Below are 17,520 nucleotides of genomic sequence, written 5' to 3'. Positions count from 1 at the left end.
TTGAAAATTAAAGCATAAAACAAAACATAAGGCAAGAGAAAGAAAAACATCACCATCAACACAATCAACACAAGGCTGGGTGCAATCTTCCTCCCCCTTGTGCGTGGCCTTCTCCCACACAAGAGTATTTTTATTAGCTTTCTTGCAAAAATAGACCATAGCTCCCAAAAATATACAAAGTGTGCTGACACTCTTCCACAATAAAAATAGAGTGTCCCAAAAATTGGGGCTAGGGTAAAGCCTTTAGGCTTTATTAAATTCAACATTATAAATGTATTTTTTCCAATGTATCAAAATGGAAAAATCAACTACTAAGGTTACTAAATATGATGCGCATATGAAACATTCTCCTCAACATTATTCATCAATCCTCGTAATCTTCTTGACGTGAAAATATAAGCCCAATTAATAATTAAATTAATCCCACAAATATTAAACAGGCACAAACCATAACCAACTCATGACTACCAGACGTAAGTACTTCCAGGGATCATCCTGCCAATACAAACCTAACTGAAATAATCATAGACGGTTCCAAGTATACGTCATATATCGCACGTATTAATATTTATAGTGGTGTCACCCACGATATTAACCTAGCCGGCATGACGCAAGAGTAATCTAGGCGTTCCCAAATTACTCAAGAGAGAAAAATAATATTCTTAAAGAGAACTTAAAATATATTCTCATGACATCCCTCTTGCTTGAGTTTGCAATTGCCCTCAATTGCAGGTTTGCTGGGTTTGAAAAGAACGAAGGATCTCAGGATAAGCTCGGAAAAATTTCTCGGGCATCCATTTTGCATCTTCTTAAGGATGGTTTTTGAATGTCAAAAGATATTTAATTAACATGGATCATAACAGTCCCCCTTGTTGGGAATCAACTGTCCTCAGTTGTGCAATCAATGAGTGGATGGTTTCATGGAACAAGTGGAGGACAAGATCATCACATCAAACAATTTCTGAAAAATAAAACCAAACAAGTGAACGCATGTAAAAGGGATCTAAGTGTCCCATACCACAGAGGTACCTTCCACATACAAACACTCGTTGGTGAAAGATGGAAGACATAGATACGTCTGGTGTAGCCATGTAAAACCAATCTAATGTCCCATACCATAGATTAATTCCACACGATACTACCTTAAGAACAGAAGTTTGAGACGGAGTAGCTAATTCCCTCTGAAACTTTCATTCTGACATAACTTTTCTCTATCTTTAAAATTAGACTACAAGTCTTATTCCAAAAATGAATTAGGTCGAAATGGAAATTCTTATCAATTTAAGATTGAAAAATAATCACTTACATTACTGTCAATAACTTGATGAATTTGTGGAGATTTGTTCTTGATCTTAATCTTGTAATCGTCTAACTAAATTCAAAAAATTATAATCTTTGAATAGGTTTATAATTCTTGAATTTGTGAATCTTACTTGTAAACAATGAAATCTAAAGGAGATCTTGATGTTAAACTTAATCTTAAACTTGAAATCAAAACTTGAAGAAAGATAGATATCTTGTACCCTAGTTGATAGAAAGAACTTGATATACTAGTAATGAATGTTGGCTTAGATTAAAAATACTTGAATGGACGAAAAATTGAGAGATTAGTCTTTAATTAATCATAATTGCAATTCTTGAATAAATCTTGTTCTTAAGGGGTTTAAATCTTGTGGTTGAATATATCTTTGACTTAGAGCAATTCTTGGTCTAGAAAGAATCTTGTACTTGGATAGATCTTAAACTAGAACACTTGAAAATTTAAACAAAACTTTACTTGAATTGGTATAAACTTCGTAATTGTGATTGGTATACAACTTAAGCTTGGTTTCTAGTCACTTGAGAGCTATTTCTTTACTTTTCTTATCATCACTAAATTCGATGGTGAAGCAATTGATAACTTGAATCAAAGACTGAAGAAACTTGCTTGGTTCTTGAATCTTCAAATTGGTCTTAATCTTCTATGAAATGTCTAACAATCATTTTTACTTGAATTTGGGTAACTAGATCTTGAAGATAACTTTTGCTAATCTTGTCTCGATCTTTCTAGTTAGATTACGGTATCTAAAATTCTTTTCAGGAGCTAAAGTTTTCTAACTAGGTCTAGAAGGAAAGAATATTCAGAAAACAGATACAAAAGCAAACAAGAAATTGTATACAATAAATAATTTTTTTTAACACATACCTCCACCTTTGGTTAATGTGTTGAGTGCGTTAACCTCTTCGGTATCAAGCATGTCCTTTGCTGCAATTTGGTTCTTCTTTTTAGTTGGGCAATATTTAGCATAATGTCCCATCTGCTTACCCTGAAACACTTGACAATAGACAGCTTGGATACGATGTTATTGGTCGGGCTATGCATGTCAGATGCTTCCACAGTTTTAATATATTTGCTCATTCTAGATAGATGTCGTTCAATCTTTCTTTGAAAGTTGTCTCGATGCTCTCGTTCTTGATTCAAAAGAATATGGAGAGAAACAAGCTGTTCCTGCGGATATTCACCCATTTCTTGACAATTAAAAGGAATAAGAAAAATTTAAAACAAGAGAAAAGATAGGGTTTCTTATCTCATATGGAACGTCGAGCTAGATGTGAGTTCTGCCAAGTTAGCTCAATACACAAATGCATAATTTTTCAAGAAATAATCCATGTACTCTTTAAAATTAGAAAACTAGCCGTAGGTTAAAGCAATATTTTAATGATATCTTCACTAACAAGCTGTTTATATTATTCGGACTTCATGAGGATTTAGAAAACAACATTATTCACAAGAATTTGACAACTCTCAAAATTTCTCTTGAGGTAAGTTCTAAAAATCTGTAGAAGAAATCCAAACTAACTATATGTACATGGGATCCTTTTTCATAAAATATGATGGGAATAGTCAAAAAAATATTTTTCTTTTTGTAAAACATTTTACTGATCTCATTTGTAAAGCTTTAAGCTTATTTGAAAAAAAAACTTAACAAAGCTTTATAATAAAAGCTTTTTCAAGCATTTCTCAGCTTGAAACTATTAGCTCAGCTAACCCAAATTTAGAGAAGAGGTGATATATTTGTAGATATGGTCCCCTTTAAAAAAATTCAAAGCTTCATACTAAGCTTTATCTCATAAAGCTTTTAATATTAAACTTATTAAGCTTATTAAAAAGCTTATGAAAGCTTTATAACCTGGCCAATTTGCCCAACGTCAAACGCTCCAGCGCAAAAAGGAAACAGCCCACGAAAAAATTCACAGCATCTAATAAAAAAAAGTAAAAATTAAACATTTTAAGCCTATAAAGCTTTTAGCTAATATAAGCTTTGTATTAACAGAGCTTTTAAGCTAAATCAGGGTCTTAAAATTCCTTCCCCCCCCTGAATTCGCAGCTCTTGCCCCCGCCGGCGAGATGAAGACAAAAGCGCGCTGCCGCCCGGGGAGAGAGAGAGAAAGATAAAAGGAAAAATAAAATAAAATCCCAAGCTTCTAAAATTTTCTTGGCCGTGATTTTGGTGAAAGAAGATATAAAAATTTTATTCTCAAAAGATTAATTTCCGAATTTTTCTCACAGAGAGCTTATTTCTCTATAAATTAGCTCCTGGTGAATTATACACCGTCCATTATAGAGCTTTCTCCCTCAATGGTTTAGCAATTAGAAAGCTAAGCAGAATTGGCTATCAATTTTGAAACCCATCCATACAGACAGATTAAGAAGAGGATTAGTGAAGAGGAAGGTGGTTTTATGGTTTTGGGAAACCTACTAATGGTTTTCCACCTAGTTTTACCCTTTGGGCAATAGATCGATGGAGATTGATTATCCAATGGTTAAAAACAAGCTTTATTTCATCCACACATAAACAAAAATCCCTAAACGTGTTCTTCTTTCATTTAAATTCAAGAAAATTACCAAAATCACCTCTGTTTTTGTCTCTTTCACCTCTTTTGACCGCCTTCAAGAAAATTAAATTACACCAAAGCTCTGATACCACTGAAACGGGACCCTTTAATCTTCTTGAAGAGAATAATAAAAAACTCATTAAATATATCAAATATTAAAACAACTACTTGAATTAAATTGAAAATTAAAGCATAAAACAAAACATAAGGCAAGAGAAAGAAAAACATCACCATCAACATAATCAACACAAGGCTGGGTGCAATCTTCCCCCCCCTTGTGCGTGGCCTTTCCCCACACAAGAGTATTTTTATTAGCTTTCTTGCAAAAATAGGCCATAGCTCCCAAAAATATACAAAGTGTGCTTTTAGAGAGCATGGCACTCTTCCACAATAAAAATAGAGTGTCCCAAAAATTGGGGCTAGGGTAAAGCCTTTAGGCTTTATTAAATTCAACATTATAAATGTATTTTTTCCAATGTATCAAAATAGAAAAATCAACTACTAAGGTTACTAAATATGATGCGCATATGAAACATTCTCCTCAACATTATTCATTAATCCTCGTAATCTTCTTGATCTGAAAATATAAGCCCAATTAATAATTAAATTAATCCCACAAATATTAAACAGGCACAAACCATAACCAACTCATGACTACCAGGCGTAAGTACTTCCAGGGATCACCCTGCCAATACAAACCTAATTGAAATAATCATAGATGGTCCCAAGCATACGTCATATACCGCACGTATTAATATTTCTAGTGGTGTCACCCACGATATTAACCTAGCCGGCATGACGCAAGAGCAACCTAGGCGTCCCCAAATTACTCAAGAGAGAAAAATAATATTCTTAAAGAGAACTTAAAATATATTCTCATGACACCATGAGCTCCTCCAAGGGCTAGGAGGTACTCCCCATAGTCTATGTGGGCTTTCATGGAGAGAGAGAGAGAGAGAGAGAGAGAGAGAGAGAGAGATTTTATTAACGTCTTCTAAAGGCCAAAAAACGGCCTATGAGACAAAACCTGTGTACATCATCATCATGTCTCAATGGATATCAAATGGATACAAAAGAAAAAAAAGTACAAAGTACTCTATAATGTGGAGATAAATCACATACAGGGCTTTGGTTAACTATTGTGGGCTGTGTGGGAGGAAGGGGGAGTAAATACATCCAATAAAGCATCTAGCTCCAATCGGTGCCAATGACTGGGTGGAGGATGTCATACATCGGGTTAGGGGCAAGATATCTCCCAATCTGTGCTAGATCAATCTAGGATCTGTCCTCTCTGCTATGTCTCCTCAAGATCTCATCAATCTGTGTTTGGTGGAGACTTGGGGGGCGAGGGCCTGGTGGGCGGGGGCATCTCCTGGATCGTAGCTCTCTCGCTTGGGCTGATGTCACTCCGCTACTAGTAGATGTAGAGAGAGAGTTGTTGGAAATAAGTGCACACTAGGTGTACTATTTCTCTAGTCTAAATTTCAGTTCAATCTTTGTGTCTTGAGTCTAGTGCCATGTGGCACCTCTACATTTATCCCATAAGTGAGTCTACTCAATCTTGTACTTCTCACCTATAAAATTGTAGGTGTCACATCAATGAAAGTATCAATCTTGTGTCTTGTCTACACTCATCTCAAGGTATGTTTAAGCTTTGTGTCTTGCTCTCATTTCAGTTTCAGTTTTTAGCTTTGTCTCTCCCCCATTTTTCCTACATGGTATCAGAGCAGGTTTGTTCGCCCTCAAGCTTCCTGGTGCTCATTCTCGGGTTTCTGGCCTTCTTCTTCATCTCTGGCTTCCTCACCGATCGCATAGAGTCCAATCTGTTCACTTCGACACGCAAAACCAGTGTCCTGAAGCTCCAAAAACTGTCCTTGCGCTGTTGAGGCACCCTGACTACTGCATCTCTGGCTACTCCTCGGCGGATGTCAAAAGGGACTCCGAGGCTGGAGAGAAGTTTTTCAATGAGCTTTCAAGCTTCCTTTGCATCTACGCTTGCCCTCAGGCGCTTGGTTCGGTTCTCTTGCAATTGGCTCAACGGTTGACCACGTGGGTTCGCCTACATTATCGGCGCACTTCACGCCATTGCGACCCGTTCATCTGGCTTGGCCTGCTGATGGCTGCTGTGAGGGCTGCCGCTTTCACACCAATCGGGCTGTATCTCCTCCCTCCGCCACCTATGTATGGGCTCAACCGATGCAGATCCCTCTCACCTCTCTCCTGCGCTTATCCTCCACCCGCTTCAACTCGCCTCTCTCTGCTTCAACGTTTCTTTAGCTCGTGGTTTTTCAAGCTTCAGCTGGGCGACTCTTTCTCTCGATGGCATCTCTCTAGGTGCAGCCCGCGCTGCCCCTACCCTCATCGCTGCCCTGTTTGCCTCTGCTCCACCTATTGTTTCTGCTCCAGCTTGCAACTCAAGTTCTGCACCTCTGCTCTCTCCGGTCTCTCTGGGTATCGTGGTTTTGTACTTCATCTCTTTCTATTTGCAGAATTCTCTGTTTGCAGCAGTCTTTCTCTCGGGTTACCCCTGAAAGGGTGGAAGACCCGAGGTAAAACCAAAATGGATTATCTTTCTATGCTGCAATATTTTTAGTTCTAGTTTATTCTTCAAAATTAATTTTCAGAACTACTCTCTATCTTGTACGGGATTAGACACTGCCAAGTATGGTAAGACCTTCCCATCTCTCACATATCTGTCTATGCTTTCATGCTAACTACCACCAATGATCACCAATGATGTAGATCATGGGAGTAATGTCATGTCTATTTGGACTTATCTTTGTACCTACCCAAGAGGCATCCCTGCATTACTCACTCTAGCAGGAGGATTGCCCTTGAGGAGGGATTATTAGTCAAGGTCCATCTCTCTGTCTATCTACAATCAGTCAGTCTCTCTGTCTATGTGTCTATCTTGTGTGATCTTACAGTCATATGTCTCTGACACTCTGTCTATCAGTCTATATGCCTATCTTTTGTGGATTAGCTACCCACATTCTCTTTGGCATTTTGTCTATGTCCCCATTTATCTTCTATTTTGTCAGTCTCTCTCATGTCTATCTGAAAGTCTCTCTCTCTGTGGGACCACTTTACTGGCTGATTGTCTCTCTCTCTCTCTCTGTCTATGATCCACTCTTGTCCCTACCCTTGTGGACCCATATGAGGATATCACTTGAGGAGGGGTGTCTCAGGATCTTTTGTCTCTCAGTCTATCAGTCTTTATGTCTGTCTTCTAGTCTTGTCCATCTTGTCTTCTAGCTTGTCTCTCAACCCTTGTCTAGTCTCTCTGTCTTGGTCTTATCTTTTGTCATGTCATAGTCTTGTCTTTTTGTCTTCCTCCTAGTGTCCACTTAAGGAGGGTGTTGGAAATAAGTGCACACTAGGTGTACTATTTCTCTAGTCTAAATTTCAGTTCAATCTTTGTGTCTTGAGTCTAGTGCCATGTGGCACCTCTACATTTATCCCATAAGTGAGTCTACTCAATCTTGTACTTCTCACCTATAAAATTGTAGGTGTTACATCAATGAAAGTATCAATCTTGTGTCTTGTCTACACTCATCTCAAGGTATGTTTAAGCTTTGTGTCTTGCTCTCATTTCAGTTTCAGTTTTTAGCTTTGTCTCTCCCCCATTTTTCCTACAAGAGTGTCTCCGAGTGACCCGGGTTCGGACCGAAGGAGCTGTGGAGGATGTCCCACCACTGAGTGGCTGGAAGATAGTAGTGATCCGTGTCTGAGATGTAGTATCCCTCTACTGTGGGAGCTGTTGTAATAGCCGCTCTCTATGACGTCATAATTCCATAAAAAATCCCCCCAAGCATCTCTGATCATGAAACTACATAACTATGTTGAGTGGACCAAATCCCTCCCTGAAGAGACAGTGGTATCTCCCTCGAATCTCATAGTATACTGGGCAATGGCAAACATAATACTCCTTTGTCTCCACCTCTATGTGGCACAATCTGTAGATACATGTCTCCATCGGGGCTCCTATAGCTCTCCCTGCCTCTATCTCTACCTTGGTCTCTGCACAAACCCATCCTCTGTGAGCTGTAAGAAATGATCGTGGTAGTGCTGCCTCTTCACAGGAAGAGGTTGTGGAGGATCAATCCATGTATGACGTGTGTATAGCTGTATCAAATCCGAAGGTATCAATTGTTTCCTCTCCACACGGCAGAGTCTTGTGGTCAGATGGTCCTCATCATACCGAAACGGAGGGAGCCTGTCCATACTCATCCCATGTAGTGAAAACCACTATAAAACCTTTGCATACCATGACCGCGTCGCCTTGATGCTGCTACTCACTTTGATGACTCTAGGGCCTGTCTCGATAATCTATCTGGGGGCATATGCCTAACCCACTGAATAAAATGGCCTCCACTAGCATGGGCGACGACCCAAACTTTGCCAAAACTATCTCATGTGGCGTCGAGGTTTTACTATGAATCATCCGTGAGAACATAAGTATTTGTGGGCACTCTAAACCTCGCCATCTGCTCGCTGATAGTCCTGGAGCCCAGATAGGGGATGCATACATCAAGGCTGGTGTGACATTGGTATCAAAAAGCCATCCCTTTTTATGGGGTTCCTGAAAATGCGCTTGGTGACATTGCCTCTCAAGTTAAGCTAAAGCTGCATACCCTCTGGCTACCTTGTCTTGAACTGCTTGTCTCATGGAGAACCTCCCCGCCAAGCTAGTAAAGGTGACACCCAAATATACATATGAAGTCACTACATCCACACGTCTGTCCTGGTATATGATGTGGGTGGTCTCTCGCCCCTGCTTCGTGGTATTGAAAATTATAACCTTGGTTTTACCAAGATTGACCATCAGGCCCCTCTGATTACAAAACTCTCCCAAGGCATCCATGTGCCGTTGTAACCCCTGCTGTGTATTCGGGACAAGTACTACATGGTCTGCGTAAAGCATCAAAGAGAGTTGTATTAAATGTCTTCAAAAGATCCGATGGGTCTATGAGACCAAAAGTGATACAATAGTGTCACAGTCACAAGAAATGGCCGTTTCAGTCCCTTGAAATGCGTTTCTCCGTTTCAAGGCCCCATCCGTTTCCATGGCCGTTTCTCGTTTCCCAAGTGATATTGTCACAGGAAATGGCCGTTTCCACCCCTAAAAACTCGTTTCCTCGTTTCCATTCCATAACGTTTCCGTTCCCGTTTCTCATTTCTAGTGACTGTGAATAATGTCCATGTAATCTCATCATGGTAAGAGAGAGAGAGAGAGAGAGAGAGAGAGAGAGAGAGAGAGAGAGAGAATTCTATTAATGTCTACAAAATACTGAAGGGCCAATGAGATCAAAAGTGTTGCAATGTGTCCATGAAGTGACAGAAACAGGAAATGTGTGTGTGTGTGTGTGTGAGAGAGAGAGAGAGAGAGAGAGAGAGAGAGAGAGAGTAGCAATTTGAACAGCTTGGAATGGATTCTGATGGTCAAGCTCTTCCGAAAAGAACGTTTCTGCAGGTCAGTCGTCTCCTTGACCTTATCGTTCACAGCTTGTATAGCCACAAGGAGGTTTTCTTGCGAGAGTTGGTCAGGTTGGAACATTTCTTTTTTTGCAGTTATATAGTTTATATTCATTGTGTTGTGGTCCACCTTGTGTTTAATTGAATCTTTAGGATACCATAGTTATGAGACACGCCCAGAAATGGGGGTCTGGTATTAAAAAGCACCCCTTTGGAGGATCCTTGTGTTCGAACCGTGTCTCAGCTGTTTCCCCAATTCCATTTCCTAATTGGTGCCCTTCCCTGATTACATTTACCGCTTCCCTTTTGCAGCCTAGATTTTAACTTGGCTTGTATCTTCCCTCCCATCTGTCTGCCTCTCTTCTCTATTCCTTTCCTCTTCATTTTCATATTGGTGCATCTTTCCTACATCAGCCAGTTCGCCTCCCATTTCCCCAACAACACCTAACACTTCCCCTCTACACCCTAGATTTCAAGTTCAGTTCTGGTCATCAAGTGGCCATCACTCTTATTTCCTTTCCTCTCATTTCTCTCTTTTTCTCCCATCCCCCTTTGCTTGGGTCACCCTTGCTGAGGTGTGGTTTCCTATTTCAGCTCTCTCAAAAGCACTTGTGTTTCTGTTTATCTTTTTAGGCTTTCATTTCCCCATTCCCCATACCTATGTAGGACACTCCTTCATGCTGAAACGTGATGACACTATATTAACTTGATTTTGATATTTTCATGCATTGCAGTAATGCAAGTGATGCACTTGACAAGCTTCGCTTCCTGAGCACTACTGAGCCCAGCTTACTGGGCAGTCAAACTGAGCTTGCTATCAAAATAAGAGCTGACACCCAGAGAAGAATTCTTGTTATCACGTAGGTATTCAAGGCTTCCTTGCTTGAACACAACTCCTCTTCATTTGCCACATCACTGTTGACTTATCACTGCTTTTTCTTGGCTTGTCGCCAACTTAGGGACTCTGGTATTGGGATGACAAAAGAGGAGCTTATTGTTAGTCTCGGAACCATTGCACAAAGTGGCACTGCTAATTTTGTGAAGGCTTTGAAGGTCTGGGTCAAATTGTTGATAAAGTTTTTATCATTTCTTGTTGGCTCCTACTGGTGTTAAAAAGGTTAGTGTTAAAGGGTAGTGAGTGGTTTGTTTGTGCATCTTGTCATTGCAAACAGGAAAACAAGGAAGGTTTGGCCGGGAGTAGCAACTTGATTGGAAAGTTCGGAGTTGGTTTCTACTCAGCCTTTTTAGTCGCTGACAAGGTGTAACTGTATGGAGCCCATTATTTTGAATGGTGCTGTCTAAATTCTTACATGGTTTTAGAATGGGTTGGGCTTGTCATCTGCATTTCACATGGTAAGATTGGTTTGATGTTTCAGTCTGATCTTTTATGACGGTAAGGCTGATCTCAGCATGATTTGCTTGTTTATTTTTTCCGGAAAAGAGACTTCTATTAAGTATGAGAAAATTTACAAAAAGGGAGATTTTAGATCAAGCAGGGGGGGAAATCTCAACCAATCTGCCTTGTGCTGCCAGCAAGCTCCCATATGAGTGGTAGTGAAAAAGATGCCATGGTCCCACTCTCTCATGAACTGGCCACACTTTCTCTCTGCAGCCCTTGAGGATCCCTAAATCCTGGCCCAAGTGGCCATGAGCGTGTGGATAAATATCACACCAAATCCTGCAAATGAACTGTGTACCATAAACCGAAGTGCCCTCCATGGCCTGTGCATCTAGCCTTCCAAATGTGCCAGGCTGTGATGCTAGCAATGACCTTCCACGCAGAGTCCAACCTTTGTGCTGGTGATGCGTAGCCTGACTCTGGTAAGTCTTGAAAATGGCACTGCTGATCCACTCCCTGGTTAATCCTCATGACCATTTCTCTGTCGTTCCCCTCGAACCTGAGTTGAGGGCCTGACTGCATCAACCAAGCAATAGCACCAAAACAAATCTAGGCATTCCTCCTTGTCCTTCCAAAAAGGTGTGCTATTGCAATCCAAATCCTGTGTGCCTCCCCGCACTCCCATAAGCAATGGTAGACTGTCTGTGAAGCTCTTGCGCATTTCGGGCAAGCTGGGCTAGAGCCTAGCACTAACGACCGATCTCCATTGGTTGGTAGCAAGACCACCATGTAGAGAAAGCCAAATAAAAGAGGAAATCTTAATATCATGGATGGGCTTTGATATTGGCCAGCAAGTTGTTCAAAGACATGCTTTTAGTTATTCTTGGTCGTGTGTAGCTGGAAACATGTGTTCAACCTGAATGAACTGATTGCTAGTTGAAGTTCTTTGTTTTAAGGATGACTTGTTTTCATGTCTTGGTATCTGTGACTTTAAGGTTAGTGGTCTTTTATGTTCTACATCTGAAATGTATGTGAAACATGTGGCCAAGTGACTGCTGGAGTGATAGACATATTTATGTATGAGCATTTGGGCGCAACACATACAGGTATATGCACTAACCTGGGACCACTTTCAGGTGCTGATACTGGAGTAGAGTTGACTTAGCATCATGTACAGAGAGGTTTAAGTTTGTCTTTGATCCTTCTGTCCTCTGATGTTCTCAACTTTAATTTGGCACCACATTGGACCCACAGTTTTGAAGATAATATCTATTCTCACCATGCATGTAGATGTACATGCATGCACATCTTCCAACTGAGGTCTCATTCTGAGTATAATCTAGCATCTAAAATCTTTTGGTTTATGAAATACTGATCCAGAACCACAGTGGAAAATTTTAAGGTTCTTTTCTTCGTTTGTCATCGCACTGTGCACTCTGTTCTGAAAGTTTGTGATCTATAATTTATAGTGATATCATTACTTCTTTTTAACTATGTTTCTCTTGCCTATACATGATAGGTAACTGTCTCTACCAAGAATCCTAAGTCCGAGAAGCAGTACGTCTGGGAGGCTGAAGTTGACAGTAGCTCATTTGTCATTCGTGAAGAAACTGATCCAGAATTTCTCATCGTTAGAGGGACTTCTGTGATTTTACATCTGAAGGTGGGATATTCTGGAAGCCCTTGCTGTTGATGGCACTGTTCTAAACCATTTTGTCCTAAACCATTTCAAACTAACCCCTTGCATATGGGGCTATGCTGCAGGAGGAAGCAAAGCAGTATACTAGTTCAACAAAAATCCAAGACCTTGTGAAAAGCTATTCTCAATTCATATCATTCCCAATTTATGTGGGAACAGAGAAGACTCGTCAAGTAGAGGTTGGTCTCATTGGGAATTTACTTGGGTTTGTGCATGTTTACATTTTACATCCTGGTAACCTAACTTGGGGCTTTGTGATACAGGTTAAAGATGAGGCAGCGATCCAGGAAGGAAAAGAGGAGGCAACAAGGACAATATTAGAGAAATTCTACACGTATGATATAGTGAATGAGGCCAAACCTATTTGGGTAACGTGCAGTTTCCTGTCTTTTGTGTGAACCCTCAATACTATTTTCCTTCAAACTCCATTATAAGAAGTTCTCTTATATCTTTCTCTACTTGACACACTACACTATACTGTCCAGTTACGCAGCCCCAGGGAAGTTACCAAGGAGGAATATCATGCTTTCTACAAGAAGACGTATGACCAGTATCTTGAACCAATGGCATACACACATTTCAGCACAGAGGTATGCCATTTCTCCATGTAATGTAGCCTCTGAAAGTCCTTGAGCGAAAGTAGTTGGGGTTTTGGTTTTGAGATTCCTTCAACCCATGGGGCTGAGTAGTACTGCCTTGAAGAAGTCACACGAGCATGGCCATTAGGGAGAAGAGTTTCAGGAGGATTGGAAATTAAGTATTTTGAAACTTGGCTTTAATTTTAGTTGCCCTCTATGGTATGCAGGGTGAAGTAGAGTTCAAAACTCTGCTCTATGTTCCAGGAATGGCTCCTTTTGGATCAGAAGAAGCAGCCAAGCAGAAGAATATTAAAATGTATGTAAAGAGGGTGTTTATCTCCGACGACTTCCATGGCGAGCTGGTGAGTCTAGACCATAAGAAATCAGACTGTTGATTGTTATGCGTCGCAAGTTCCTATGAGGGTAAGGTTAATTTTATTTCTATGTGACTACACAGTTCCCTCGGTACCTGAGCTTCATGAAGGGTGTTGTAGATTCAGATGACCTCCCACTTAATGTATCCCGTGAGCTTCTGCAGGAGAGTCGTATCGTAAGTTGATGTGCCACCATAGTCTCCAATGACATGTTTGTCTTCTTTTGAATGGTTAAATATTCTGAAATATAGATTGATAATTGAGTGACTTCCTTCACAGGTTAGGTTAATGAGAAAACGGCTTATAAAGAAATCCTTTGATTTGTTTGAGTCACTTGCCAAGAGTGACAACAAAGAGGTGCGTGGGCATTGCAATTATGTAGCCTTTTCCCTTTCATGAGGTGAGGTAACCTTCTCATTTTCCTGAGTGGAGTGCACGTCAAGTAACATTGTCCTTGTCATGAAAAGCAGGACTACAAAAAGTTCTACAAGAACTTTGGGAAGTACATTAAGCTGGGTTGCACTGAGGACAGCGACAACAAGAAGCGTCTTGCCAGCTTTTTACGCTTCTATTCCTCAAAGCATCAGGAGGAAATGACGTCTCTGAGGGACTATGTGGACAATATGAAGCCTGATCAAAAGTCTATTTACTACTTTTCTTCAGAGTCAGTGAAAAGTGCAAGAAATGCTCCATTCTTGGAGCAGCTTTGCAACCAAGGATATGAGGTTTGTGTGGACATTTTGTGCCTTTGAATGGCGTTATCATAGTGAATTAGTCATTTAAAGTTTGTTTTGCTAGTTAGTCATTAAAATTTTGTTTAGCTTGTTTGTTAGAAATTCTTTTGTTGTGGTTCAATAAAGAATTTGTGTGTGTATGTGGGCGTGTGTCTATTTTTGCGAGTTATTATTACTGTTATTATTATTTTTTCTCGGGTGCCTTTTTTTTCTTCTTTCTTTTAAAATTACTCGTAAGTTTAGATTCATCTAGCCTTATGACGGTATATATATTATCATAGTGTAGTTTTTTGTGAATTGTCAGGCGTGGTTTTCTCAGGAAAATATCTGCAGGTGCTGTTCATGACAGAGCCTCTTGATGAAGTCGCTGCTCAACACCTCAAGTACTTTGAAGGGAAAAAGTTTGTAGATGTGAGCAAGGAAGGCTTTGATTTAGGTATGTATATAAGATGTCTTGTTTGTATTTAGATATATGTGCTTTTGTCTTCGTGAGTGTTAATACTGATAGACCAGATCTGTGTGTTTAGTTTATGTGCAAGGGATGCCCTCTTGTGAACCGTGTGTGTGAATCTGTATTCTGACCTTGCTTGTGGGCTGTAGACAAGTGGCAGGTGTGATCGTAAACCATATTCTGATGCAGGTAATCAATGAAATAGGATAGATTGTCCCAATTAAACGGGCTTATATGATTGGGTTGCTTCAAGAACCAGTAAACATAAACTCTTAGAAAACAAAAGTTACGATTGTAGTAGAAAACCATCACAATCCTCCACGATGATCTCCATTGTACATGCTTTTGTTCGAGTCTTATAAATGGCTTGAATAGGAGTGTTGCTTTCAATTTTTTTAAGTCTCTTAGTAAGTCCATTGTACATGGTTTTTCTCAAGTCTTATAAATGGCTTGAATAGGAGTGTTGCGTCAATTGTTGTCAAGTCTCTTAGTAAGTCCAAATCTTGTTCCTTATGGGCTAAGTAGGAAGAGCAGCCAAGTCTTGAAACATGGAGTGTTGCTTTCAATTGTTTTTAAGTCTCTTAGTAAGTCCATTGTACATGGTTTTTCTCAAGTCTTGTAAATGGCTTGAATAGGAGTGTTGCTGTCAATTGTTGTCAAGTCTCCTAGTAAGTCCAAATCTTGTTCCTTATGGGCTAAGTAGGAAGAGCAGCCAAGTCTTGAAACATGTTAGTGCACTTGCAATTTTTGATGCAGTTGCAAAAGGTAAGTGGTTCTCACAATGTGCTGCATTCAGGTGGTGATAATGAGCAGCTGCAGAAGTTGGCAAGCGAATACAGCTTGCTTTGTGACTGGATGAAGCAGAAGTTAGGTGACAAAATCGCCAGAGTTGAAGTCTCAAAACGCCTCAGTTCTTCTCCTTGTGTGCTCATCTCTGGCAAGGATGGATGGTCTGCCAACATGGAAAGGTACTGTATTTTTTGTGCAATAGAGAATGGGCGATTTGATTTTATCTAAGGTTTGAGGGAACTTGTGTGCAGAATAATGAGAGCCCAAAATTTAGGAGATACTCCAGGACTAAGAGAGTTCATGATGTCAACTCGAGTTTTGGAGATCAATCCAAATCATCCCATAATCCAAGACTTGGATGTGAGTACCCCGAGATCGCTCTTTCTGATGCTGAAGTCAGTGCTTTAGAATCGTAATCAGAGTACACTCTTATGTTCTTCTTCCATAATTGGTGTCTGCAGGCTGCTAGAAAATCTGGAAAGCCAGCCACCAATCAAACTGTAGAGATTTTGTACGAGACAGCACTGATGTCAAGTGGCTTTATTGTAAGTTGAAACCAAAGCATTGCTTGTTTTACGAGGTTTCAACTTAGTCTGGAGAATTTTCCTGCTAGTTGTATTGATACGGGCTGTTTGTGCTCGTGATCTTCCAGCCTGATGATCCTGCTGGATTTGGAATGAAGATCTATGAGTTGATGGCCTCAGGAGTGAGCAGCAATGAGACTGCAAACCATACTGAGGCTCCAAAAGCAGCCACTTCAGTTTTGAGTTCACCCTCAGTGACAGAAGCTGAGATTCTGGAACCAGAAGGCAGATCACAAACTGACTCTGCCTAATGCTTTATTAGTGCTGCTCCTGGGCTATAATTACCCTTTAAACTAGTTTCTTCATGATACTATCTGATAGGCATCCACATGCTGCAGCTTTAGGTCTTTTCCTTTGTCTAGTTGGTAGATTGTAGATATGTCTGAGATGGTGCAATTTTGATGATGCAAGGTGGGTCCGCAGGGAGACTCTCTCACTAGACTTGTGGAACTGCCTTATGTTGAAAGGGCAATTTCATCTGAAGAGTCCATGAAATTTCCTTGTAAATAGAGGCTTATAGTAAGTTTGTAATAGAGGACTATTGTTTATCATTGAAGTGATTTAGAGCTTGTTTGTTGGGGTGTGCATACATCTGGCTCTCATTGAGATGTGAGGTCATATTTGATGTTCCACATGCTGCTACAACTTTTTAGAGTACAGTAGTGTTCCTGTCTCATTTCCTGCCAAAGAGAGAGGCAAAGTGTGGATGCGAAAGAAATTTAGATGCATTGGTTGAGAGAGAGAGAGAGGCTTGCATGAGAAAGGCTTGCATACAATAGAAAGAAAGAAGAAAGCTTTGTTATATATTTTTTCTTTCTTTGTAATTCCATTTCATTGTGGAGTGTACTTGCATATAAACTATCATGCTCACTTAAATAGTTTATGAATTCATTGGAAAAATATTCTCACACACACTCTCCAGATTCCGCAAAAGTCCAAGCAGTCATAGATTGGCTTGAACCAAAGACAGTGAAAGAAGTCGGCGGATTCTTGGGATTGACTGGTTGGTATAGAATTTTTATACCAAAGTATGCTCTCATAGCTTCCCCCCTGACTAATCTTCTCAAGAAGAATATCCCACCGTTTCAATGGTCTGCCAGGTGCTAGAGTGCTTTTGATAAGCTGAAGATTGCCTTGGTAACCAATCTCGTCTTGAAGTTGTCCGATTTCTCTCTACCCTTTGAGGTAGTAATTGATGCCAGTGGTTTTGTCCTGGGAGGTGCACTCATGCAGGAAGGTCATGCAGTGGCCTATGAATCCCGAAAACTCAGAACGCATGAGAGGAATTATGTTGATCTTTTGAGTTACATGTCTATCGTGTGGAAATGTTTACTTAGCTTTGTTTGTCCAATTGGCATGTTTCACATACTTTGCATTCCATCCACGTTCAGCTTTGAAAAATCTGTAATAATATTCTTTAATGTTTGCAATCACATATGTACCATACGCAAGGATTTATTTTTAGTGATATAAGACTATAGTGAGAAATATTGATTCCAATTGCTCATTAACACTATATAGAAATGACTTCCATAGAATTCTTACATATTAATATATTAATATCTATTGTCAAAGAAGTTAGTCGTTCTAATTATAATAACACTTATTAATATATTATTAG

The 17,520-nt window shown here is 40.0% G+C and overlaps 1 protein-coding gene across 1 annotated transcript in view; it reads left to right on the top strand.

Annotated features, from left to right (window-relative positions):
* Positions 1 to 16,486, top strand: part of LOC147617511 (heat shock protein 90-5, chloroplastic-like) — a 55,115-nt gene extending 38,629 nt beyond the window's left edge. The window contains exons 3-19 of the mRNA XM_086775768.1: positions 9,350 to 9,423; positions 10,086 to 10,211; positions 10,311 to 10,404; positions 10,524 to 10,610; positions 12,210 to 12,353; positions 12,455 to 12,568; positions 12,653 to 12,757; positions 12,875 to 12,979; positions 13,195 to 13,329; positions 13,425 to 13,517; positions 13,621 to 13,698; positions 13,812 to 14,066; positions 14,409 to 14,511; positions 15,323 to 15,494; positions 15,567 to 15,675; positions 15,777 to 15,860; positions 15,968 to 16,486. Coding sequence (XP_086631894.1) covers positions 9,350 to 9,423; positions 10,086 to 10,211; positions 10,311 to 10,404; positions 10,524 to 10,610; positions 12,210 to 12,353; positions 12,455 to 12,568; positions 12,653 to 12,757; positions 12,875 to 12,979; positions 13,195 to 13,329; positions 13,425 to 13,517; positions 13,621 to 13,698; positions 13,812 to 14,066; positions 14,409 to 14,511; positions 15,323 to 15,494; positions 15,567 to 15,675; positions 15,777 to 15,860; positions 15,968 to 16,150 — 2,061 coding nt within the window. The 3' untranslated portion in view covers positions 16,151 to 16,486. The remainder of the gene's footprint in view (positions 1 to 9,349; positions 9,424 to 10,085; positions 10,212 to 10,310; positions 10,405 to 10,523; positions 10,611 to 12,209; positions 12,354 to 12,454; positions 12,569 to 12,652; positions 12,758 to 12,874; positions 12,980 to 13,194; positions 13,330 to 13,424; positions 13,518 to 13,620; positions 13,699 to 13,811; positions 14,067 to 14,408; positions 14,512 to 15,322; positions 15,495 to 15,566; positions 15,676 to 15,776; positions 15,861 to 15,967) is intronic.
* The last annotated feature ends 1,034 nt before the right edge of the window (positions 16,487 to 17,520 follow it).

The sequence above is a fragment of the Cibotium barometz genome, chromosome 36 (genome assembly GCF_041138505.1).
Source record: "Cibotium barometz isolate CiBa-2024 chromosome 36, ASM4113850v1, whole genome shotgun sequence".
Lineage (NCBI taxonomy): Eukaryota > Viridiplantae > Streptophyta > Polypodiopsida > Cyatheales > Cibotiaceae > Cibotium > Cibotium barometz.
The sequence above is the reverse complement of the archived record's forward strand: the minus strand, read 5'-3'. Positions and strand labels throughout refer to the sequence as shown.